The sequence below is a fragment of the Notothenia coriiceps genome, unplaced genomic scaffold, assembly GCF_000735185.1.
Source record: "Notothenia coriiceps isolate Sejong01 unplaced genomic scaffold, NC01 NC01_scaffold00004582, whole genome shotgun sequence".
NCBI classification, from domain to species: domain Eukaryota; kingdom Metazoa; phylum Chordata; class Actinopteri; order Perciformes; family Nototheniidae; genus Notothenia; species Notothenia coriiceps.
In genome coordinates, this window is record NW_011337283.1 from 52877 (window position 1) to 78466 (window position 25590).

Sequence of the window (25590 nt, forward strand, 5' to 3'; positions counted from 1 at the left end):
GCCTCTATTTGCTGCCCTCACTATGGTAACCATGTGGTAGTAGTTTAGTATCCTGATCTGGCTTTGTGTATATGCAAATGCAAGCAGTGTGTGAGTATGAGTGTATGTGTGTGAGAACACGAAGGGACAAAGGGAGTACTGTACATGTGCTGTGTATTGATTTAGACACTTTACCTCAACATGCCCTAATGTCACTTACATGTGTCATTTATCATTCACCTTTCTGTTTTGGTTTTGGTCCCAGTCACATGGTGAGTGTTTGACGGCTGCACAGAACGACCCGTTAGTTTTACACACTTACCTAGTCTCACCCCAACGTTTACCCCAAACACACAGGTCATTGATGCACACATTTGGTCTCCAGATGCTCTAGCTCATTTGTATAGTATAGTGACTCACCATCTTTATAAATAAATTCATTCAAAGCGTTTCAGATGTATTCCCTTGCTGTTAGGGTAATGATTATCCATGCATTACATGAACAGGAAAACATCTCCCATGTTTTTGGTTGGCCGTAAAATCTCTGAACAACCCAAATACTTCCATTGCCACCACACTCACTCACAGACACACATTTTGCTTTTTTAAATGTTTTGTCTCTATATAAAGACATACATTTAATCCTATACTGTACAATTGAGCAAGGTTGAAGTGACACAATTGTGCAACATAAAGTCAGTTATAATGCTAACAAAGCATAAAACTTAACGGGTTATATTTAAAAAAATATATGCTTTTTTGTAGTTCTGATTATTTGTCAACATAAACATTGTCAGAAAGTGCATCCTGATTGCAGCATTCCTAATTTAGTTTGGTGGTTGTTGTTTTTGTTGATTTATCCAGATTCATAGTCTCCTGTTCATGTTGTATTTATTGACAATGTATTTGCTGACCTTTTGGCAGTCTGTTTTGAAAAATAGATGTTGCTGTAGCTTGACTTGTACCTGGTTAAATAATACAAGAAAATTGGAAAAGTAACCACAATGCCCCCCTTCTCCTCCCCTCTTCAGGATAGCAAAGGGCTACCAGACGTCTCCTGACCTCCGTCTGACCTGGCTGCAAAACATGGCAGAGAAACACAACAACAGGAAGTGTTACACTGAGTCGGCTATGTGTCTGGTACATGCTGCTGCACTGGTGGCCGAGTACCTCAGCATGCTGGAAGATCACAAGTACCTGCCTGTTGGCAGCGTCACTTTTCAGGTAGATAACCCAAATACACACCAAACTAGCTAAAAACTAAAAAGAAAAGTTACTGCCACAAAAAACAAGCATTTAGATTTGTTGTTTGTGACTCTTTGGTTGTACAGAGGCAAACCCTCCCCTGCCAAACACACACAAGTCCCCACGGATTTGTTCCAAATGTGGCTGTTTGTGTCCAGAGGGGGGAGCTGTACACTCATATCGTCAACATATGAATATGGTCGCCTGGTAGCACTGCTTAACACAATGCCTTTGAAGTTGGAGGGGAGAGAAACACAACTGTGCTCCTTTGGGAACAGCCTGTTCCCCTGAACTGAAAACAAACAGCAGTAACTGTGATGCGTGAGGTATCGATGAGCTTTGTCACACACGACCTCTGTGGCGCTCATGCACAAGACACTCTAACCTGCAGCAGTCAGCAGGGCATTGATTGGATGCTCATCAAATTAGTTCCGTTTCCCACTGTAGGACATCTCCTTTTTAAAGTCAGCCATGTGATTGATTATTTGATTAAGAGGGCTAATTGATTGGTTAGCTGACTGATTTTCTCCCCAGAACATCTCCCCCAACGTGCTGGAGGAGTCAGCGGTGTCGGATGACATCCTGTCCCCAGACGAGGACGGGGTGTGTTCAGGACGCTACTTCACTGAGAGCGGCCTGGTGGGACTGCTGGAGCAGGCTGCTGAGCTCTTCAGCAATGTGAGACAATGGAGCTGCACCCATATTCAAGTTTTCTTAAGATAGAAACCTGCTGTTCTTTCTTGAAAAGATAATACAAACTAGGATTGTAATGGAATTACATTTTAAACTGTCAATTATGGTATCATATAAATTAAAATAAGGAATACCAGTAAATGTGATACCTTCAGACTGTTATTACCCTACTACATACTTATTACGTTTTGAGTAAGGTGTAAACTGCAAAACTGGTCCTAGTGGATAAGGGGAACAACATTTATGTATTTACTATTCCGTTTTTTACTAAGATCTCTATTATTATTGATAGTAAATGCGATGTTTATAGTTAATATTTTGTTTTTAGTGTTACCTGCAAATGTTTCCTCTCTTTATATTGTGTGTTGTAATGCTAACATCAGTGATGGCTGTCTCATCAGGGGGGGCTCTTTGAGGCAGTAAATGAGGTCTACAAGATCATCTTACCAATCCTAGAGGCTCACAGAGATTTCAGAAAACTGGCATCCACTCATGACAAACTGCAGAGAGCCTTTGATAACATCATAAAGAAGGTAATAACTGTGTGGCCCTGCATCTGCTGCCTCATGTATTTAATAAAGGTTAAAGTAAGCAGAATGGAAAAGTAATTTAAAACTAATTTGGTTATCTTAATGTACCTTAGAAGACTTTGCATAACATAGAAAAATTAAATATTTACATCATGAGAAATAATATGTTACTTCTGTCACACTGATTAGAGAGACATATTAAACGTCCTGTTGTTTCCCTCCAGGGCCATAAGAGGATGTTTGGAACATACTTCCGGGTAGGATTTTATGGGGCCAAGTTCGGCGACCTGGACGAAAGGGAATTCATTTACAAGGAGCCTGGGATCACACATCTGCCTGAGATATCACACAGGCTGGAGGTACGTGGGTGTGTGTATGTGTGTGTGTGTGTGCACTGATATGCATGTTGTGAAATAATGTGTGATTGAGGTGGTAAAAGGGAAGATGGTGTCTGGCTTGACTGATGGAATCCAATAATGACTGAGTGACTTTAAGTTGAATGAAATGACTGAAGGCAAGACTCACAATCATCCATTTGATTTTTAGAGAGCTTGGAAAACTTGGCATTCATTTCAATGCCTAAAAAGAGAAATAATGTCACAAAGAGAAATACAGTATCTGCGTCACTATTGAATCAATGTAAATTAATCAGTATCTTAAGGACTTTCAAGAGATTTCAGGCTTTTAAGTTTTCTTCTCACAATTTATTCCTAACAAAGAGTCTTGAATGGCAGTGAAATCTGCATGGTATTTGCATTAATAGCTTCATAATATTATTATGAAGAATACTCTACACTAACTACAATATTTCCCCCACTCTTAGAATTTCTACAGCCAGTGTTTTGGGGAAGACGCATTTACGATGATCAAGGACTCTATACCAGTGGACAGAAAACAACTCAACCGCAACAAGGTAGGTGATGGTAAAGTCACACGACTGGTTGCTGTTACAAGACTGTAGTGTAGTAAAAAACTATTAATGTTCTCGCTGGTTAGGTTTAACCTTTGCATGGCCAAATGCTAAAAAGGTTATATTACTAATAACATTGTATGATAAAGTAACTAGAACATTTTTGTTTGAATACATTAAGTAGTAAGTATGATGCAAAGTATGATATTATAAAAGTCAGTGGTATTATCTAATTTTTAAATAATATGTAAAGCCAGAGCTTAAATAATAAAAGAAAAAATCAAATAATGTCAAACATGTAATGTTATACATTACACAGCTTGTTTTCGTAAAGTAGACATCATAAAGAGTATATATAACATACAAATTAAGATTTATGCGGAAAACACATTTTAAAAAATGCGGAAAACACATTAAAAAAATATATAAATCACTTTGTGCAAGGTATATATCCCTTTTTCTGCTTAGATGCACATATTGAAAAGCTGCCAGTAAATAATTAAACGCCACTCCTCTCCAGGCATATATCCAGATCACCTATGTGGAGCCCTACTTCGATGACTATGAGATGAAAGACCGGCTGACAAACTTTGAGAAGAACTTCAACCTGCGGCGTTTCATGTACACCACTCCCTTCACCAAGAGCGGACGGCCGCGGGGGGAACTCAACGAGCAGTATAAGAGAAAGACCATCCTCACCACCTTGCATGCCTTCCCCTACGTCAAGACTCGCATCAACGTCATCCAGAAAGAGGAGGTAATGGTCAGATTCCTGGTGTACAAAATAGAACATAGCACAATTGAACACATTGTGGCATTTGCAGCGATACATTTGTACAAAATGACTTCTCTCTTGTTTCCAGTTCGATCTGACTCCTATTGAGGTGGCCATAGAAGACATGCAGAAGAAGACAAGAGAGCTAGCAGTTGCCACACATAGAGAACAGCCTGATGCTAAGATGTTACAGATGCTGCTACAAGGCTCTGTGGGAGCAACTGTTAACCAGGTATGAGCATTGCACATGTTGAATGAAGGCACTGCTCGTTTTTTACGCTACCGTATGTCTGTTCTTACTAGAGCTGAAATTAGCACTTCATTCATGCTCAACCAAATGACAGCTGTTCTCCCCAAAAACTATGATTGCTCTTTGTATCATACATAGCCCTTTTGTCCCCTGAGTGTTCCCACCTAATGTGCTGGGGGAAAAATAAACCAGAATAATTTAACCCTATTTATCTTATCACATTTTCAGTTTCCATTGTAGTCACAGTGTGCAGGTGGCAGACATGACAGTGATCACACATCAAAGCCTTCACACCCGCCACAAACCCTAATCCTTTTCCCCTGATTTAGTTAAAACGTCAATTCATGGCCCTTTTTTGCTTTCATGTCCCCGCTGCACGCCATGCTGAACCGGAGGTCTCTTTGATCTGATAGCTTCCAGGTCCCGCCAGCCTGGTGAATGTTAGAGTAATGATGAAGCTAGATACAGCGTCTCCACGGCCTCCCCCTATACTTTATCTTCCAGTGTGTAATCTGACAGGTCCCTCGCTCCAACCTGATGGTTGTATACATAACGCTAATGCTCAGCAGCTCCGTAAACATATAACTCTTGACTGTAATCAGCACAGGAGGCCGTGTTTCTGTGTGCGAGTCCGCAGCTCAGACATGAGAGTGAGGCCCAGTCTCTGTGCGTTTATGATGCTAATCAGAGCTGTTTAACTGCGCCTGATGCAGGCACTGTTGCAAGCGTGCTGTGGTTTTATGATGAATATAAGTTAGGATAACAAGATCTCATACTGGGCAAATGGGAGCCAAATGGTGGGTGTATGCAGGGATAGTGGGGACATTAGCCATGCAGGAGGCTAATCATGGCTCATTTTACCATCTGATATCTTCCTCATGTTCTAGTTTAGCCTCTCGGTCATGCATTAGGCATTCAGTTTGGGTCAGTCATTTCCCCCTGTCTGAAAGAGGAGCACTCATCCCTCCTTTTGTTCATACGCTCTCAAACGTTTCCTCCCTTACCTCCTCTCTTTCCTTCCTTCCTCCCTTCTGTTTTTGCTTTCTCTTTCTTTGTCTTTCTAACCCTGTACCTTTGTTGTTGTCCCTTTCCTCCTCTCTCCGCCCCCCCCCTTGTAGGGCCCGTTGGAGGTAGCCCAGGTCTTCCTGAATGAGATCCCAGCGGATCCGAAGCTCTTCCGTCACCACAATAAACTGCGATTGTGTTTCAAAGAGTTTATAATGAGGTAAGATACGACAAAAAAAAACACCACCAAGTGACTACACACTGAACCAAAATCATGCAAAAACGAGGAAAACACCACACAACAACTCAAAAACAAGAACGTTCATTAGCTAATAAAAAAACCTAAAGGAGATTACCAACTGTTCTACTTAAATTTAGAATTTCTGCATCCCTTTATTGCTACCAGTGGTTGGCAAAGGCTCAGTAGGTAGAAAGACAGATAAATACTTCCAAGATATATCAGAGTAGAAATTCTGTTTTTTTGTGAAACTTGACTTGAAGGACTGAAAATCTTCTCCAGGATGCTCCATGTATACATCATTATGGTGTCAGGGACGGAAGATAAAAGAGAGCTGCAGACAACTGTGACTGATGGAGACAGATATCCCGTTTAAGCAGGGTGTCAGTCAAGATGCGATCAGAGATGGAAGTGATAATCGGCACTACAGTGCACACCAGATGATATTAAAAAAAACAGGTCCAGTAAGAGGGTGTGAAATAATGAAACTCATAGCGACAGGAGATTATTTTCATTTGAATGGAAGATATTTTTCCTCACAACACTGAGCACTTTTTCTTCTTGAGTTGCAAAGGTTTATTGTTCCTAAGAGTTTCATTATATTTTTAATATTCACAACATATTAAAACCACCCTATAGTCACAGCAATGTGTCTGATGATATGCTGATTTTGTGCAGGAGACTGGGGTCTTTTGCGCAGACGTGTGTGTGTTTGTATGTGTGTGCTTTCATCTCCTGGGCGTTTGGCGTTTGCCTCCAAGAGGTGTTTTTCATTTTCTAGCCCTCATGTCACATTCCAGCTGCCTTGATTGCTACAAGCAGGTTGGCAAATATTTGCTGTAATTTCACAAGGGTTTATTTTTCTAGCCTAAATCCAGGCAAGCTGGAACTGCACCATTCGTATGCCGCCAATCTTCTTGACAGTTGTGCTCTGATCAAATCCAGTCAAGAAAACCCTTTTTTATCTTTTTACCTGGAATGAATTAGTTATATTCCCTCAAAAATAGTATGCCTCCCTAAGAAGTCAAACCCCCACTCAAACACATCATCTGCTTGGCAACTCATTACTGTGAACACTGCATTTTACCGGCTTAATCATTACTGTTAACAGACGTAAGGTTCAGGGTAGGTCTGCATGATATAGCAACAGATACTGTATATCACAAGAGTAAAGTAATGGTAAAATAGCCATGCATGTTTTTACAACACTGGTTTTTAGTCAATTCATAAATATGAATATTAAAGATACGTCCAGAGAACTAGTTTTTTAAATTGCAAACCAAGCATACATGTGAGGAACTATCCTTAATGCTCATTGCTCTGCTTATTTTCCATATATTGTTACAAGATTTATTTTTCATATTATGTGCTTTAAAATCTAAGGAATACACTCAGACATGTGTTTGCAATTATTCTTGCAGATTGTTTTGTGTGTTGCTAATAATTACACATGTTATGATAGAGGACTATGGGGGGATGCACTATCTGTCCACTGTTCTTAGTTCAGCTCAGAGCTTCCGTTTGACAAAAGGACTTTTATTTGTTTAGACATTTGTCCTCTTGATTTGGAGATTTACTTCTGCTGACCATTTTTACTGTGTTTTGAAACAGCCTTATGGGTCATTTACAGTTTAGCTCACATTCTCGCCAAAGGACTTGAAAATATCTGATATTTCAGTTGCTCACTGTAACAGACAAGTACATTGTTAACTCACATTTTAGAGTTCTGGCAACCAAAGGAGTCTAATTTATTCCAAGTAGTTGCAGGATGTTATTAAAATGAAACAGTGCAGTGCTTTTCTAGAGGCTTGAGGACAGAGAGGGGATTATGGCAAGATTGTCTTACATATCGTCATTGTTGAAGCTGTTATTAAGTTTGAGGTTATTGCATTAAAAAGGTCCTGAAGTTAAGCTATTTTTTCCCTTTTTCTCTCATGCACTGTAGAAACTGAAAAATGCATTTTAAAACAGATTCCACCTTGTTCTTTGTCCTGTAGGTGTGGTGAGGCCGTTGAGAAGAACAAGCACCTGATCACGTTTGACCAGAAAGAGTACCAGCAGGAGCTGAAAAAGAACTACAACCGCCTGAGAGAGAATCTGAGGCCGATGCTGGAGAGGAAGATTCCTGAGCTCTATAAACCCATCATCAGGCCTCGGCTGGAGAACAGGTAAACAGAGCCTCCAGGTCAAACAGCCAATACTGTTTTGACAAGAGACGGCAGTAAGAAAAAAGAACACATGTCATTGATCTTGTCATCACTCTAAAATAGCTGAACACAAAGGAAAGTAAAACCATATGGAATTGAGCAGAGATCCATTCACACTACATCTACAAATATTGATGGCTAAACCAGAGCCACTGTAAACAGATTGAGTGTTGAACCAAGGCCATGGCCACTGGGCATCCATGTGTAAGCAAAGACTGATCGCACACTAAGTGCTTTTATGATCAATCATGGTAATCTTGATACATTTTATAGCAATGCATCTCCATGCTGAGGAATAAGTATGTACCTCAAAGAATACTTATCGCGCAAATTTAGATAGAGCCTCCAATAATCAGTTTATTGTTGTTTGTAGAATATACTGTAATGAGCGATGATATTTGTAAATAAAATATAGTTTATCAACACATATTATACACAGATGAATCTGCAAGAGATTCTTATCGGCCAATAAAATAGACTCTTGATTTATCAGCCATGTTATAATAATACAAAATGACATCAAATGTTATTTAGAAGATGCTTCCATCCAAAGTAACGTACAGTACATGTACTTACAGTAAGGCAGATGCCTACGGGAGCAGTATCTAAGTATCTTTCCCAAGTATTTCAACATGTTTACTGATGGGATGAATGACCCTCCGATAGGAAGATCAGGCATAACCTTAACATCTTACCCAGAATCCTCTCTTATATCCCCATGTCTAACATCTTGGACTTGGTGAAGCATTGCGACAAATCTCACACTTTTGAAAGCCATGTGTTATTGTTACTGGCCAATTCTACTCATCTTCCTCATATAATCATCCTTATCTTGTGTTTTTGTCCTTTCCCTGCATCCCTCATCCACTTATCCCCTCCATCTCACAGGGATTCCTTCAAACGTCTAAGTTTCCGCAGAACTCAGGAGGAAAACTCCTGAGATGCCAGGGATTTTCTAAGAGTGAGCGCTATGGAGAGGAAGGGGAGGCTGTCGAACAGCCGTGACAGGAAAAGAGAAGATAAGATGACAGAGGAGGAAAATGAGGAAAGGAGCTGCTGGTGGTACCCTCTCACTCCTCTGCTCTGGAGCTGTACTTTCTCTCCACAATAGAGGACTCTTAGTTTCTCAACAGTTCGGCAGTGTTTATTAACGTCTGCTGCACGTCCAAGATTGTGTTGTTGCTTGTTACAGGAGGCAAAATGGAGAGTGAGCACATAAACATAAAGAGGTTGGAAACTCATGCAAAGTGTAGCTTATTGAGCATTTCACTGTAAAATCTTCAGATGCTTTGGCTCTGTTGATTTATTTTTTATATGATGCAAGTCCTAATAATGCTGCAAACATTTCCTATAGGTTGGATCCTCTCTGATGTCCTTGCTGGCCCAGGGCCTGTGTGTGTGTGCTTATAATGCTTGTCTCCTGTGTGTACATGTATGTAAATGTGTGAATGAGTGTCTGTTTTTTAGATAATGTATGGAGCAGAAAGTTGTTAATGTCATACTGAAGTCCCGTTGTACATAATAATGATAAATGATTCTGTTGTGTGCTAAAGGGCCTCTGAAATTCCACTCTGGGGGTGTCTAGGCATGACATTTGAAAGTGAGAGCAGCAAGAGTAAGGATGGATTTGTGCACTGGATATATAGACACACTTTCCAGTGTTAGCTGTTGAAGCTGTTTATTGTAATAAATACAGTACCTGGCCATGTAGCTAATGGAAGAGTTTAACTTATTGAGAGTTATCTGATGTAATTAGGTAGATAGACAAATCTGAGACTCTATATTACACAGGGCTTTTCTTTAAATCCACATTTTGTATAGTAGAGGTATTACGACAGAAAGTTAAGATGTTTACAAAGTATGACAAAACTATTTTGCTTTATCATTTTATGGAAATGTATTTTTAGATAAATAACGGCAATAATGGATTCAGTGACTAAGCTGTAACAATCTCAGTGTATAATTCTATTAGCTTCAGTACCGGTTTGTAAATAGTCCACTTCATACGATAGACACGGTGCCAAATGTAATCCCTTCCTTATTTACTTAGGAACTGAGATACTTAACTAGAACATAACTTAACATGTTGTCACTCCAGACAGCTGTGCTTTGCAATTATGTTTACTCCATTCGTCTGAAAACATCCCAGAGGAGAAATGTACATCTTTGCAGTATTGACAATTTAATTTGACATTCATGAAACAACTCATGTCATTGTCATTATTTTGTACCTGATCATGCATTTTAGTAATGTACATGTACTTTTTTTTTTAACACATTATTAAAAAATCATTTGAAAGCCTTTATGCTCTGTTTCTAGGTACATCTCTTATTTTGTAACTGTATAATGTTGAAAGACTAAATAAGATAATAAAAGTCATACAGGGTATGTATTTATTGTGATTATTAATTCAAATGTATACCTATTTTTGAAATGTGCAATACATTGCTAAAATGTGTAGTGAAAAGATCTGTTTTGTAGGCATTGAACCACTGGAGACTGCATTTATGTTTCTTTATCTTTACATCATACCTGTTTTGTTTCAATAAATATGGTTTTTTGTATGTGTCATGGATAGCCTACAATGCTGTTGAAGCACCTGAATAAAACCTAATATATGCACATATTTGTCATCACTGTGTTTAGTGACACATTTTAAAACTGGGTTAATTAGGTTAGATTGAAATGGCCTATAAAGGTTTGTTATTGCGGTAGTAATAATAATAATAACAATCAAATATTTGTATAAAGCATAGAGGTGTTGCAGAGTGGAAACGGGAACACAAAACATTTAAGGGTTCAAGACTCCAGGAATACTCTGATACAAGTAAAAGTCCTGCATTCAAAATGTTACTCAAAGTGGAGAAACTGTCCCCACCACTTTTTCTAACAAAGCTGACCACCAATGAGCCATATTATTCAGTCTCTCCTATCAGTTTTCTGAAATATTAATTTTCTACTAAATGTATGATTGTTTTCAATGATGATTACATTCAGAAAATGTATTTCTGTTTTTACTGATGCATAACATGTATCTATGGTTAAAAATAATAATATATACATATAAATATATCTATTGAAGTAGAAATATTGGACAAACTAAACGCCAGTTTAAAAAGCGGGAAGTATCTGTGGGGGAAACTACCATGGAAACTACAATAGTTTGCAGTCGCGTCAGTATGACGCAATCACTGAGCGACGTTGACATGACGGATACAGGCTTGTTGTACATTTCATTCACAACAAGCGAGTACTCGTGATGATCATCGGTATGTCAACAGTTTCTTTTTTTAATACATTTTCTTTGAATCTCCGATAGCTGCCATGATGCTGCTGGTTAATGACGGCGCTCCCGTTGTAGTTTAGGACGTTGAGTTTGAGTTACAGGAACCACACTTGTAATACAAAGTTAGCCCAAACTCTCGCGTGTCATACATTCAGTCATCTTCAGGCCAACTTAAATTCGAAACTCAAACATTAATTCCTGAAAACTCGATTTCTCTGTGCCGTTTTTTACGAGTCACAACGTGTTACTGCACTGTCAGTTCCTCCTCCTCTCACACACATGCATGGGACTACTTAAGCTTGTGACTGACAAGACCACTGAACCTCCACAGACAAGTTGAATGATTCCAGGTTTCGCTGCAATTACAAACAAAGATGCATGCAGGCAATAACCTGTATCTATCTTTCTTTAATCCACTACTACTACCGTTTCTTTGTTGTTTGTTCTTTGTTTCTTTGGCAGATGTGTCTAGCCAACCCCCCTTTTTGTGTGTATTTGCTCATAATTTTATAAATCTACTCCTGCACTGAATAACCTCTGAGGATTTCCTGCTGCAAATGGTAATTGCACCTCTGTCTTGCCAAGCCTGCTTCTTGCCCCAAGCAAGCTAAATGGAAGTATTATGACAGCAAAAACTCTGATATTCAGCTGGAGAGCTTAAATGTAGGCTGCTGTTCCTGGTGCTGGGCTAAGGTGTTTTACTTATACTGCATAATTAACACAGATCAAAACAGGAATCCAAAACTATTTTCCTGTTTGGCATCATTTGTGGAATTTGTGAAATGGAGTTTGGCATTTAAGTTTGATTTGAGCATATATACACTGACATATTTGGCTTACCACTGTAACCTGGCAGAACACTTAATTGACAAATGTAAGTAAACACAGACCACATGAAGCTATAGTATATTAACTAATGGTTTGTTCGAAAATTCCATAAACACGCACACTGTCATTTACCCTAAGATCAATTCAAAAGTTTGGAACTTGGAAACAAAAACTGAAATAAGTAAAACTTTATTTTTGCATCTTAGATCTGGCAGCCCAGCTTTGACACCATTTGTGAGACATGCAGCCAGACAAGAACCTAAACCCCGAAATGGATGACCTTCCACTCCGAGCCAATACTAACCACATACTTGTCAGGCATTATGTGCTGGACCTGACGCTTCATTTTGACAGGAATGTCATCAGTGGTAGTGTCGTTCTGTTCTTGGAGCCTTCCTCTGGATCGGGGTCTAAGACTGAGGATGGCATTGGACCTGGATCTTGCATTATAGAAGCTGGAAGGAGTCACGATGTATATGTGTGCAGATCTCACAATGAGGACACAGTGGAGGATGGTACAGAAGGAATTGGGAAGGCTATGACAAAGATGGAGAAGATACTTGGTGCTGGAGAAAGAGATGGAGCTGAATGTCAGGCTCTGTCTGGCGTACGTGCACAGACTCCACCTGAAACAGAAATTATTCAGTCTTCACATTTGTGGGAAACAACCAGTGACGATGATTTCACCTTAGTGATGGACTGCTGTGACCTCCATGTGTCAAAGGTGGAAGAGGTGGACATCTCCTCTGTGTTTGCATCTGAGAGCTCAGGTGTTAGATTAGTCAACCGGCAAACAGCCTTTATTCAGAACCTTATCTCTATGCCCTCTGACCAATGGAGGCAGAAGCACCAGCTCTTTTCTCTATGCAGCCAGGCGCCTGGTGCTCAGCACGGCAGCTCACTGCAATTCTATCGAGACCAATGGAGTCTGCAGGTGAGGAAGAAGGGGGTCGCCTCAGCTCAGGGGTTTCCTCGTGCTCTCAGGATTTGCTATGAGACAAGACCAACAGGAGGCTCCGTGAGGTGGACGAAGGACCAGGACAACAGGTTGTTTTTCGTACTTATATCTCATTATCAATTTATATCAGGATATAGAACTTTTCACGTCAATCAAATAAATAGTATATAAAAAACTATGGTAAAGCCTTTTTTGTATACTCCTGTGTGAATTAAATACGTGACAAATAAAAGTAACTGAGTATTTTATAATTTTAACAACTTATTTGCGACGTGAACATAATAGTTTAAAGTTAAATTATTTAGAAGAAAATCATACATTTAGGGCTAGAGTACATCAATATAGAAATTACATAGATAAATGTATACGATATAAAACATTGTATAATTTCAAAGATATGTATTGTCATATAGCCCAGCCTTATTAGTAGTATGATAACACTTCTTCCTAAAGAACTGGTGGCAGATGCTATTGGAATTACAGTGTAACGTTTTGAGCTTGCCATGTTAGAATAGAATAATACTAATTCATTAATTCACTAAAACATACTTCAAGCTATTGTATTTCATTTTTTGTGTCTGGATGCTTTATGTGTATGTTGGTGTGTTTGGTGTATCCTTTGAGCATTGAAACGAGGGTTGTTTACAGTTTACCATTGTTTACCCTTCCAGGGTGTGTGTTTACACCGCCGGCTCTCCCATCAACAACCGAGCCCTCTTCCCCTGCCAGGAGCCGCCTGTTGCCATGTCAACATGGCAGGCAACAGTGCGGGCCCCCAGTGAGTGTGTGGTTCTGATGAGTGGGGAGGAGGAGGCTATACCTGTTGGGGACGGGGACACAAGTAAGCTTATTTTACTTTTTTGACAACCTGTAGAAATCAGGTCGATTTTATTTTAATGGCCTAAAATAACAAATTTGCCTCGGAGGCTTTCCACTTTTAAAAAATATTTCTTATCTTGAATTTACTTTTCATTTTTGAACTTGTGTTGTGCACAATGACAAGTCACCTACCTGGGTCAGAGCTAGAAAAACCAGTCATAGTTTTTTATATAAAAAAAAAACATTTTGATAAAATCAATGCAGCATTACAGGTTATTGTCATTTGACAGAACAGAACATATTTAAAAACAGAAAAAGTATTTCTGTAACTGACATTTAAGACATTTACTGCCTCTAGTGACTGCTACCATAGATCAGTCATTTGAAAGGTTGGCATGGATCTGGATTGGTAAGGGCTAAATACAAATATGTTATATGAAAACAACGTCAGACTAAATAGTGAAGTGAAACAAAATGGCACCTTCTGTCCAAACAATTCCTTAATTTCTCCATGCTTTCTTTCTGCCTTTTATCCCCTCCATTTCCCTAGCATTGACATTTTTATACTTTTTCTCTTTCCCGTCTGCTCTCTTCAGGCTTGTTAATATGGAATTACTATGTCACTATGCCCATGCCCGCCTCCACCTTCACCTTGGCAGTGGGCCACTGGCACCAAGTCCCAGCAGAAATTGCTCCAGCAGTGGAAAGAGGGCTGAAGACGGATTGTAGTAAGACTGCCAAACTCGGGGCTAGACCCGGGGAAAGGGTCCAGGCTGACCAAATGTCTGGCCATGGGAGCTCCATCAGTGAAGTAGTAAAGGGCTCTCCACTCAAGACTGGCAGGTATTTTATTGTTTTTCCTGTGTTCAATTCTTCTTGTAATATTTCCTTCTCTTCCAACTGTTATTAACCCAGGTCTGGCCCTTCGAGATTCCATGGTAAAACTTTCCTCTTGCCATACTTTAAATGGTGCAGGTGAAGTTAGGGTGATGGATAGGGTTCACCCCTCAATATGCTTTTTATGACAAGTACACTAAAGTGTTCAGTGCCCAGCAGAGATTAATTTTGGAGACCAAAATAAGTAAAGCTAACATTTTATGGAGGTACAGGATTTAGAGTACAGGCTGGGGCATAGTGAGGGCTGGCTTGCTGTGGGCAGGGCAGGGTGGGGCTGGGGTCTCCCTCTCCACCGGGCAGCAGGTTGGCAGATCTGCCAGTGGTTTCCAGTAATCCTCCTCCTCCCCTCATGGTTTTCCTCCAGCAGCAGCCCAGCTGTAGCCTGCTGCCGGCAGCACAAATCTCCTGCTACAAGGAAGGCCTTTATTTTCAGTGAGTGGCTGGAAGGAAACTTGGATGTCGCTCAAATCCTTTGGAAGGGTTCTGTTGCAGAGGATGGAGTTGGTGATGGATTGGATTCAGAGTGAATGAGATTGCATGTCGGCACCTAGATATTCTTGGATCACTGTGGTTTCCTCCTGTGACTTATGTATTCCATATTTCCATGCTAAGTATAGAGAGACGGGACAAACTGTGCCATTTTGGGTTAACCAACTCAAGAACTGTATTTTGTTTTTATAATAAGAGTATTCATCAAATCTTTAGTCATAACGTTGGATTTAACTTTTATTTCCTGTTTAATCTGCTACAGCGGAGACCAGACCACCCACTCAGACTCTGCACTCTGTTACTCTTCCCTTGAGGATGCGACGCACTCTGTAACTGATTATTCAGGCATAGTGGATGACAGCATCTCTTGTTCCCATGACGACTACCCTTGCCGATTCACTGAGGAGTCGGCTAGGTCCCAGCGGGTGATCCCGCACCGTGTGTTTGGCCCCGTCAGCTTGCTGCAGAAGGCCCAGGTGGAGAGATAATTATATTTCATGTGATAAGAAGAGACAGTTAGTCAGTTAATGTTTGTGTCATTATGTTAGCGGTTTTCAACTGCTGCTGTACGACGCTGTGTTCCTGTGAGCACCACTTAAAACATTCCTCATTCTCTAAATGGGAATCTCCTACTGGAATCAATTTTATAAATATAAGGTCAATAGTGTTTTCTTGTTTGTCACTTCTAAGTGGATGATGCCTCTTAGATTTTTGACCAAACATGTTCTTTTAAATATTTTTGATATTTTTGATATCTTCTGACCTTTAACACATGGAATCATAATAGACAGTACATTATGTGCAACAGCCAATACATGCACTCACAACTATTGTATATTCTTCCCATATGTATCAACATGTATCTGCTTCAAATAAAATGTGCAACTTTATAGTCTTCAGTTGTTTTGTTTCTGAAACTTGTTGCCTTCCTTTTGCAGGTGGGAGTCCTTAAGCTGTTGCCTCGATGTTTGGCTGCAGCTCACACCATTCTGGGGGTCCATCCTTTTCCCCGCCTTGATGTCCTCATCGTCCCAGCAGGCTTCTCCAGTCTGGGCATGGCAAGGTAATGACACCAAGGCCTTTGGTAGAATGGTGAATAGTGTTAATTAGGCAAATTGATGAAAGATCAAAGCATTAAGAAAGTTTGGAAGACATAGATATCTAGTTGAACAGGCCCATAAAGTAAATAACTAAGAGCTTTTTTGGAGTAATAAGTGCACACAATTAACGACATAGACAATCATTTACAAATGTATAGAAACAGAGAAGAAGTTTGTTGTTCCTTTTAACGTTATCCTGCTGCTTTTGGTTTGGTTTTTAAAGGAAAAGGTTTCTGGGATGCATGATTAATGACATTCTTCACATTTCCAAACCCTCTCACTCTGTCTCAATCTTTTGCATGGAGATCTTCCACATTGGAATGTTTTACTAACTTCAGGAGTCTAACTCCCTCTCAACTCTCTCCAGTCACTTGTCATCTCTTTTTTCGCCAACACATTAGCTTTTAACACTGGCCTAGATGTCTAGCATGAATTCGTATAAGCATGTCTCTGGTGCTTATAAAATGATGTTAACATTGTGAGTGTGTGACAAAATGTTGACACTATTGAACATTTTTAACATTAAAATACTCATCAAGTACTAGATAAAAACCAGACAAAAAGTAAACACATAGAAGTTGTCAGACTAAGGAGTCTTCAGCCTCTTCACCAGGCGTCTAAAACATTTCCCCATACCATTTCCCAGTCGTCTTACACTTTACCATCATTAACCCTCTCCTTTTCTTTTGTTTTTATACTCTGTCCCACTTCTTTCATTCATTTCCAAAAACGCTAATGCTCGCTTTATATATCCTGTTCCAAAACTCACCTCCTCTTTCTTCCCTTCATCCCTTTTTCCATTCCAAACAGCTCTCTCCCTTTAACACATTTCCACCACATCTCTTAACTTGCTCACATTTTTTAAGATTTTAGCCATATCATTGAAACTCTCCGTCAAGTTTCCTGTACACTATCCTTTCTGGACCCCTTCCTTCAAAAATACCATGGTTCTTCCTTCTTTGAACTATTTTCTCGTACCTTTAAAGACCCCTTATCCACAACCTAACCCCTGAGCCATGATCCTCTTGTTGAGAGAGCTAGCTGACCTCTTCTCTGGGTTGAGTTTCATTGACTCTGTGAGCCAGTCAATATTTTGCTGTGTTAACATCTTCTTTTTATCAGCTTTCAGATTTCATATATTCTGCAGGCTCTCTGCTTCTCACTAGACCTATGTGTATTTATATATGTATGTTTGTGCTGTTGTAATGGAGGTCTTGGGGCATGTGGTATGGCGCACAGATTTAATGTCCTTTGCACTATAAATAATTCAGCATTATGTATTTAATTTGTTCCTTATATAGCTCCTCTGCCCTTTACTCATTTTCTCCATCCAACTTTTATTACCATACTCCTGTTTTCTGTTATCTTTCTATCCTGAAAATCAATAGTGTCTTACTTTTGTCACTTATTTTCCACCCTTTAGGTCTCTTATCATTTGTTCACTTTGTGTTCCTCTCTTTGCCCTAATAATATCCCTAGATCCTCAAGCCCCCTGTGTTTGCTGTCATTCTCTGTCCTCTCCACTTCTTTGTTCAGTCAATCACTTTTCAGTATGGCCTTCAGCCTTTTACAATAGCGACAGTTTCTCTGGAAATCTAGAGTTATATATTCTCTGCAATATAGTACTTTCATCTGGCATACAGTATGGTATGCCTGTAGATATGACTGAAAGCCAGCTGGTAGCCTTATCATTGAAGTTAAAGTTGGAAATTGAAGTAAAATAACCATCAATGGACAGCCTTTTTTCTAATTGTGTTGATAAAATAGAATGATTAAGGTGGTCAATGAATGTTGTCCCAGTGTCTGCGGCCTGCAACCTAGTCTCCTTTTCTCTCTGTCTGCCTCTCACCTCTCCCCCTGGGGCCTCCCTGGAGAAAAGTGTCTCAGCCAGGATATGACCTCATACCTGCATATGTATTCAGTGTGAATATCTGACGTTATAGCCATGTGTAGTCTAAATAAGAAATATTTTGAAGAACAGAAGATGACAGGAGGGTCGCTTTCTGGACCTACTTCATAACTTTGCATACTTATTTTGACTACATTACAGAGTGCTCTTTGATCCATGGAAAATCTTCTTCTCGTCTTGTGAAAATCTGTCTCCCGGTGTATTTGTTTTGAACAGACATCAAGTGTTAACAGTTCTGCTGCGGTTGTTGCCTGACGGATGTTTTCTTTCCTTTATGAGGATAGCTCAGAGGCACTCAGCCCTCTCGCCCTGGCTGTTTACACTGCAGTTAGCTGCAGATGACAGTGAAGAGATTTACGGCCTTCATTAGACCGCACCTGCACTGACTCCCTATAAAACTCTGCGTGGTTCCCAACTCAATGTCAAATCATTGCTTCCTCCCCTCAGTCCGGGTGGTTAGGTCCCTCATGCCTCCCCACTTAATCACCGGGTTGTGCTATAAGGAAGCGGGAGGTCAACCAAAATGGAAGCGTAGATTGAGATGGAGATGAGAGAGAGATGAAGAGGGTAAAGGAGGGGTTCACGACAGGCCAGCGGACCCCCAGGATGTGGGAGAGGATGTGTGGATTATTCCCAGCAACAAAAGCCATTAGCCCCTGGAAGGACTTCAGAGACTGGTGCTATTTAATCTAGAGATTGGGAGGTATGTGGGCCCCAGTGTTTGGGATCAAGCCAAGTGCAGTTTTTGTGCATCGCCCCAGTGGAAACGGCAGGAGTTGAGGGGCTATGGGACAGGGAGCTGTGGCAAGCCGGGATGAAGCTGTTGTAGCGTGATACAGGGAGGGGAGGGCAGAAGCAAAACAGGGGAGGATTCAAGTGGCGTGACGTTTTTATTCTGAGATACGAGGGGGAGGGCAGGAAACTGAAGATTAAGGAGTCAAGTAAGGGCAGGTCTTCATTCAAGACTGTGCAATATACACTGCACCCACAGTTCTTTCTGATTCTCACACACACACACACACACACACACACACACACACACACACACACACACACACACACACACACACACACACACACACACACACACACACACACACACAGTACACACTCAGACAGTACACACTCACGCACACAAAGGCTGACACAAATGAAGCTTCCAGTGGATAAAGCCTGTCAGAAGTTCATAGGATTTTTCAAAACCTATTCCATGTTATGTTATACAGCAAATAAGAGAATGAACCTGTTATATTTTAACATCATCTTCATCTTTAAACGTTGTGAGTTATAAGCCTGCAAGAGGCATCAGCGTATATGCAAGACAATGGATTTTCTTTCTTTATGTCTCATACTTTTTTTCTTCTGTTTCCGTGACAAAAGAGACTCAGAGAGTGGAATGTAAAGGCACTGCTGTGTGTCCTCTGCCCATGCTGTTAGTAAAACCTTTACAGTAAGTCACCGTGAAGCCGAAAAGGAAGAGAAAATAAAATACAGTATGGTTAAACATTGATAGAACAAGGGACATCAAGGTGTCTGGCATACAGGAAACAAAACGCAGTTTAAAAGAGCTGTCGTCTGTGAGCGCAGTCAGAACATCTCTTAGGAAATAGATTAAATAAGTTGAGTGTCCTTGTAGGACATGGGAATGCTGTAAATATTGTGAATCTGCTCCAAGCTTTTAGGTCAGACCTCCCTGTGTATCCTGAACTGGATTAGGGTGTTTGTGTGTATATATGTGCATTTGTGTCCTTGATTGTTATGTGCCTTATCTCATACTATTTTTATTTTATTTGGATGTAATCTCATCACATCTTGACTACGTCATTTGGTTCCGACTGGGAGTGACAGGAAGGGCAAAGCATTTCCTCTCGCCCTTTGAAGCTGAGGTCTGTGTGTCCCACAGCGCTGGCTGGACTAATCAGAGATCTCTGTGTATGCAGTGTGCCCAAATGAAGACATGTCTGACAGCCCTAGAGAGCGGTGGTTTCCCTGCATTTTTTTTTGAGGAATGACACAAGTGTTGAAACAGGCCTTTTAGTAGTGCGGGTAATGTTGGGTTTTGTTTTGCTTAACTGTAGACAGGCAGATTCCTGTGCTTGTGATTGTATGAATGCGAGTATTGTTCAAATAAGGGTGTATGGATGTGTATTTAGAGAGAGGGTGTGACGTCAGGGTAATGCTAAACGGATCATTTGTAATTGCCTGTGCCTTTTTTCTCTGATGGGAAAATGATCAAATTGTGTAAGTTATATGTTTTTGACGTTAGGGTTATCCTTTTGTTGTAGCTGTTATTGAGCCAGATCAACACGTAAAGCTTTGTTGTTGCTGTTGGGGTTTTTCAGGGGGAAGGGAAGGGAAGGGAGGCCCGCCCCAAACTACTTGATGGCGAGCCATGATAAACCCACACATGCTTTAACATATTTGTCTCTCGACATGCCTCATTGCAATAGGCAGAATAACAAGAACACATTGCACAAACAGGCTTTCGTTTTTTATACTTTAACACATACATTGTACTCATCATTTCCCATGAGATTACTTTTTTCATTCTCTTCTTTTGTTTTTATTCCTTTTACACAAACCTGTCCTCGGGGATACGCAGAAATGGAGAAAAAAAGGATTGAGTAGTAAAAATGCCTGTTCCTTCTGCAGGAGAGCCAAACTATGCAGCCATATAACTGTCACAGTCACTAAGTAAAAATTATGACTGGTGTATACCTCTTGACCTCTGTAAGTGGCACTGGAGGATTTTCAGCCTGACTTCAGTTGACTGCATTGTTTGTTTATGGGCTAGCAGGAAGTTACATTGGCCATTGGTCCCTGTTGGGAGGAAGCGGGGGGGCTGGAGGGCGGAGTTAGCACCCTGCAGGATAATCCCCTGTTGCCCTGGAGCTATTCAGTCTACCACCTGAGCTCTTTTTTTTTTACTTTAACAGGACCAGCATGTTTTAGATTCAGACCATTACCAAGAAATGGCATATTCTTTTAATAACTGCTAACCATTTCTCTTAAAATACCGAACGTTTTTTTAGGCATTTTGTGTCATAAATGTCTGTAGGGTAGAAATGAATGCTATTCCCACATGTTAATGCAGCGGTAAGAAGGCACATTTAACACTAGCTTTCAAACAGCACCCCCTTTTAATGAAATAAGAGCTAAAAAAACGTTATTGTCTTCAGACCTCACATGTATGTTAATTGCTAGTTTGTTTCTAGCATAAAATACCTTTCTTACCTGGTAACCTTCCAACATGCATCTCACTCCTTTGCCTCACATGATTCCCCATCCCTTTGCATACTGACAGAATTGGATCTGCTGCATCCTTGTTGACCTGTCCCGTCACCTTCTCTCTGTTCCTTCTTACTCCTTTTCTTTCCCAGTCCTCCCACTGCTGCTTCTCACCTCTTCCTTCAGATGTCTCAGGGGATCTCTTGCATTTCTGCTCTCCTCTGCAGTTTGATCCATGAAGTAACCCTAGAAGTGTGCGACACAGGCCAGCTCTTTCAGGAGGGACTTGTGGGGTTCGGAGTAGGGAGGGCATGATGTGGGGGGTCGTATTTTTTGGCACGGTAGATAGCTGTTAATCAAATAGTCAAGGCTGAGGTGTTTCTTTCTTTCCACCTTGAGTGGATCTCCCTCTCTTTTTAGTCACACAAAAGAGTCTGGCAAGTTTAAAAAGGCAGCTCTGCTTGCCTGCACCTGAAAACAAGGAGAGGGAGTGTCCTGCCTGTGCACACTTTTAAGTGATTGCAAGTAGTAAAGATGTTTAGGTGAGCTTTATATCTTTTTCTTTACAGCCCCAGGCAGGTCTCCCCTCGTGCTGAACACAAGGGACAACACCAAACCCCACAAGCGTTGGCCGCTACTATCCGTCTCTTCTTGCTTCGTTGTCTCCTGTTGGGCAGTCCTTCCTCTGTGCTCTTCATGAAGATAGCAGGGTCCAGTTTAGCAGGTCCTTTGTTATTGAAGGAACATTCCTCTCTAGTTATCTTGGGCCTCTCAACTTCCCTTCTCGATCAGCAGGATAGGTTTACCTGCTTTACCTGCACACATCGCAAGAAAACACTAGTTTACTTTATACATTTTATTGTTAAAAAGCAAGTATTTCTCAACAAGAGTACCAATCAGAAAACAACATAGCTTTTTAAATAAAACGTTTTTTTTTCAATATATCCAAGTGTTGTTTTATCCCCAGTGCCATATATTTTATATTCTATATTCTATAGATAGTCATTAGTCGTTGGTACGTATATGATGGTGCGTAGCTTTGAACAGCCGTCCAATGTAAACCTGCTGGCAACAGCTGGCATATAGTTCTACCTTTAACAGTAACACAGACATACTGTGCCATAATTCTGGATTAGAGGCTGTGAAAAGACACGCCTGTCACTGCACACCCATTTCTACTAACTAATAGATGAGTCCACAGGACCCATTTCCTGGTGTGATGGATTGGTCCATTGTATGGCGTAGGGGACGCTGCTCCTGCTCTTGGTGTGCATCCTGGGGCTTGTGTGTGGAACCTAGAGGCTGGGGGTAATTTCATTTGTCTGTGCAAAGCCAGACGGCTTAATGTCCGTGGGACCCCTGCGCTGAACCGGCCAAAATGAGATATTTGAAACAAAGTGCTGTAAAATGCTTGGTGGTAATGCTTCCGCTGTCTGGGTTTGCTTTTAGCCTTGGGGAGAGTGCTGTGCTCCAAGCTGCTCTACCAGTGGCTTTTACAAAAGGCTGGTTTTAGCAGAACCAGCTGCATCGCTCTATGGATGGGAGTGTCGATCTCTCCATCTGTTGGTCAATCCGACAACTTGGTCTAGTATAACAAATATTATTTCATTTATTGACAATAATGGTCAGTGAATTAATTCCTAATGACCTTCTGTTGCAATGGTATTTCGTACAGACATGCATCGTTTTTTTTTTTTCTAGTGGCACCCTGAAGTTCATGGTATGTAATTCTTGGAGCTTAGCATTCTTCTTCACAGTCACATTGTTCAGGCTGCATTCTTCCTTGGGTTAATACCTGTTGATTGTTCTTTTCCTTGGTACAGTACTTGTCAAATTATAATCCCTGTCTAAATTTTTTCTAGTGATGATCTATTATGGCATTGTGTAAGTGTGTTGTTGCAGAATTATTTACATGCAACACCTTCAACCCACACTATAACCATGGGCTGCATGTTTTAGTCTGACAGGCAGGGGCCGGCCAGATGGAAGCCTGAAACCTCTGTATTGGGGACAGCTCTGCTCTCTGGCTGATTTCACTTCGATCTCACCTTCATCCATCTTTCCATTCTGTCAAACACTTCTTCTATAGCCCTGGAGTACTGAGCGCTCCCACTTTCCATCTCCCCACTGTCTCATTCTCTCACGTTACATAACAGAGGGAGAAAAAAGGCCTATCTATTACCCTAAATGCAAGAAAATGTCTTTAATTATAATCCTGTGATTTAAATTGGACTCGTCTTTTTCATTAAAGCGGCAGTGGAAGCCAGAGTGTTCTGAGTGCAGTGTGATAAGTGATGGGGTTAGCATACAAATAGCTGCAGTGACACAGGAATGTGGGTTATGTCACATAAATGTAATGTTTACACCTACTATTGCTGATTGACAGGGGCTTGTTGTTAACAAATGAACTCTATGTGTACACCCCCTTTGTATTATTCCCTTTCAATTGTGTAGTAGAAACACAGTCCATGATTGTGAAACATGCAATACACTATAGGAATAGGATTGTGATACCTTGTGTCTTTGGGTAAGAACTCAGCACATATGTTGATTTTTTTCTTTCCTTGTTGCCACTAGGGCTGCTCGATATGAGGAAAATGTGTGATTTGTCGTATGCAATAAAATTGTAGTAACAATATTACTTGCGATAAATAAAACAAATATGTATGTACTTATTTCTGCCTTTCTGACACTTAAAGTGTATCGCCAAAATATATATATATATAAAAACAAACTTGTTTAAGTATAAAAAATAAAGGAAAATGTTGCAAACACAAAAGGGCAACAACTGTACAAAGAAACCTACAAAAAACGGTACAGTTATATTAATGATACTCTCTTACTCTTCTTCGAAGAGGCTGGCTTCCGAGGGTGGTCTATATAAAGGGCAGGTGGTTATTATATGTTCGGCAGTCTGTTCAGGGTCACCGCACTCGCATGCAGCGCTGTCTGCCAGGCCCCACTTCTTCATTGATGTTTTGAAGCGACCGACCCCAGTTCGTAGACGGTTTAGTGTGTTCCATTGCCGGCGTGGTAGGTCGTCTCCTCTTACTCTGATACTCTGAGTCTTCAACAATGTGTTTTAAATCCAAGTTGACATGGCAGTGGCTATTAAAAAAATGAAAGATAAATACTACAGTCTTAGTTTTCCCCATTGCTTGTTCATGTGTCCTCTTGCAGGTGTCAGTGTTTCCTGTGGTTTCACTATCAAAGATTTCTCCCTATTTGGTTACTGTTTAAACTGTTGAACATTCCTCTAGGGGGGACATCAGTTTTTGGACTCTGTACTAAACTTGGAACAAACTGGACTGTGTTTTACTGTGAAGAGATCAGATGAACCAGGCATCTGTTATCACTTCCCAGCTGATACAGAATCAAAGTAGATTTGCTGAAAGAATGTGGAGTGAGTGTGTGGATTTGTATGTCTGTTCCTGTGACTCGCTGCTGGTGTATGGCGGTGCTGTGTTATGAGTGTGCGTGTGTATGCAGGAATTCTCTTGACCTCATCAGGCTATGACCCACGTGGATCCCGTCTGGGTGATAAAAACTTGATCTGCTTAGAGCCAGCTATCTTTGTACGCATGATTGAGCTTTTAAGATTAAGCACTTGACAACAACTAGAAACTGGAGCATAACCTTGAAACCTGCCACTTATTTCTAATGTGCCGGGCCACTACAAAGCTTAATTTTCTCAACACTCAAGCAGCAGTCGCCTCCTTGTTCCTGGTGACCTCTGATATCTTTTCTGCTATTTATTTCCAGGCTCTGATGTGATTCAGTGTATGTGGGTGGGGTGGCTCTCTGGGGGCCCCGGCTTGGCCCTCGTTCATGTGATCAGGCCCTACATGGAGTGGCATTTGGCCTGGCCCTGTGGGGCCCCGTCTGGGAGCAGAGAGCTGATCTGCAGCCAGCCTGGAATGCCAGACATTTGAAGTCAGACATGTTAAAAAAGAACGAAGACTGGTAGGAGTTTGGTCAAATAGACTCCTGTGTTTAGAATAGCCCACAGACTCTGTCTGACAGAGAGCGAGAGGAGACAAAGCCTCTTCCCGTAAGCTGACATTAGAAAATGCCAGACCTCCTACCTATGCTAGAATAGAAAATAATTGACAAAGTTTTACTTTGTGTGTTTGTTGTGTTTGGTGTGGCGTTTGTCCATCTTCTTACCTGTCTGTCATTGTGTCTTAAAAGTGTGCCAATAACTGCATACCCTTACAGAATCACGCAAACAAACAATATGTGT

At 40.8% G+C, this 25590-nt stretch overlaps 2 protein-coding genes across 2 annotated transcripts in view; both read left to right on the forward strand.

The window, feature by feature from the left end:
* The window catches only part of dock8 (dedicator of cytokinesis 8), a 56238-nt gene extending 45841 nt beyond the window's left edge, over window positions 1–10397 (forward strand). The window contains exons 39-48 of the mRNA XM_010767702.1: window positions 1011–1203; window positions 1759–1902; window positions 2319–2450; window positions 2672–2806; window positions 3271–3360; window positions 3878–4114; window positions 4221–4364; window positions 5501–5607; window positions 7623–7793; window positions 8721–10397. Of these exons, the coding sequence (XP_010766004.1) occupies window positions 1011–1203; window positions 1759–1902; window positions 2319–2450; window positions 2672–2806; window positions 3271–3360; window positions 3878–4114; window positions 4221–4364; window positions 5501–5607; window positions 7623–7793; window positions 8721–8772 (1405 nt within the window). The 3' untranslated portion in view covers window positions 8773–10397. The remainder of the gene's footprint in view (window positions 1–1010; window positions 1204–1758; window positions 1903–2318; window positions 2451–2671; window positions 2807–3270; window positions 3361–3877; window positions 4115–4220; window positions 4365–5500; window positions 5608–7622; window positions 7794–8720) is intronic.
* Window positions 10398–11081: 684 nt separating this feature from the next.
* The window catches only part of aopep (aminopeptidase O (putative)), a 29630-nt gene continuing 15121 nt past the window's right edge, over window positions 11082–25590 (forward strand). Inside the window, exons 1-6 of the mRNA XM_010767704.1 lie at window positions 11082–11102; window positions 12154–12994; window positions 13577–13746; window positions 14321–14567; window positions 15373–15586; window positions 16049–16173. Of these exons, the coding sequence (XP_010766006.1) occupies window positions 12189–12994; window positions 13577–13746; window positions 14321–14567; window positions 15373–15586; window positions 16049–16173 (1562 nt within the window). The 5' untranslated portion in view covers window positions 11082–11102; window positions 12154–12188. The remainder of the gene's footprint in view (window positions 11103–12153; window positions 12995–13576; window positions 13747–14320; window positions 14568–15372; window positions 15587–16048; window positions 16174–25590) is intronic.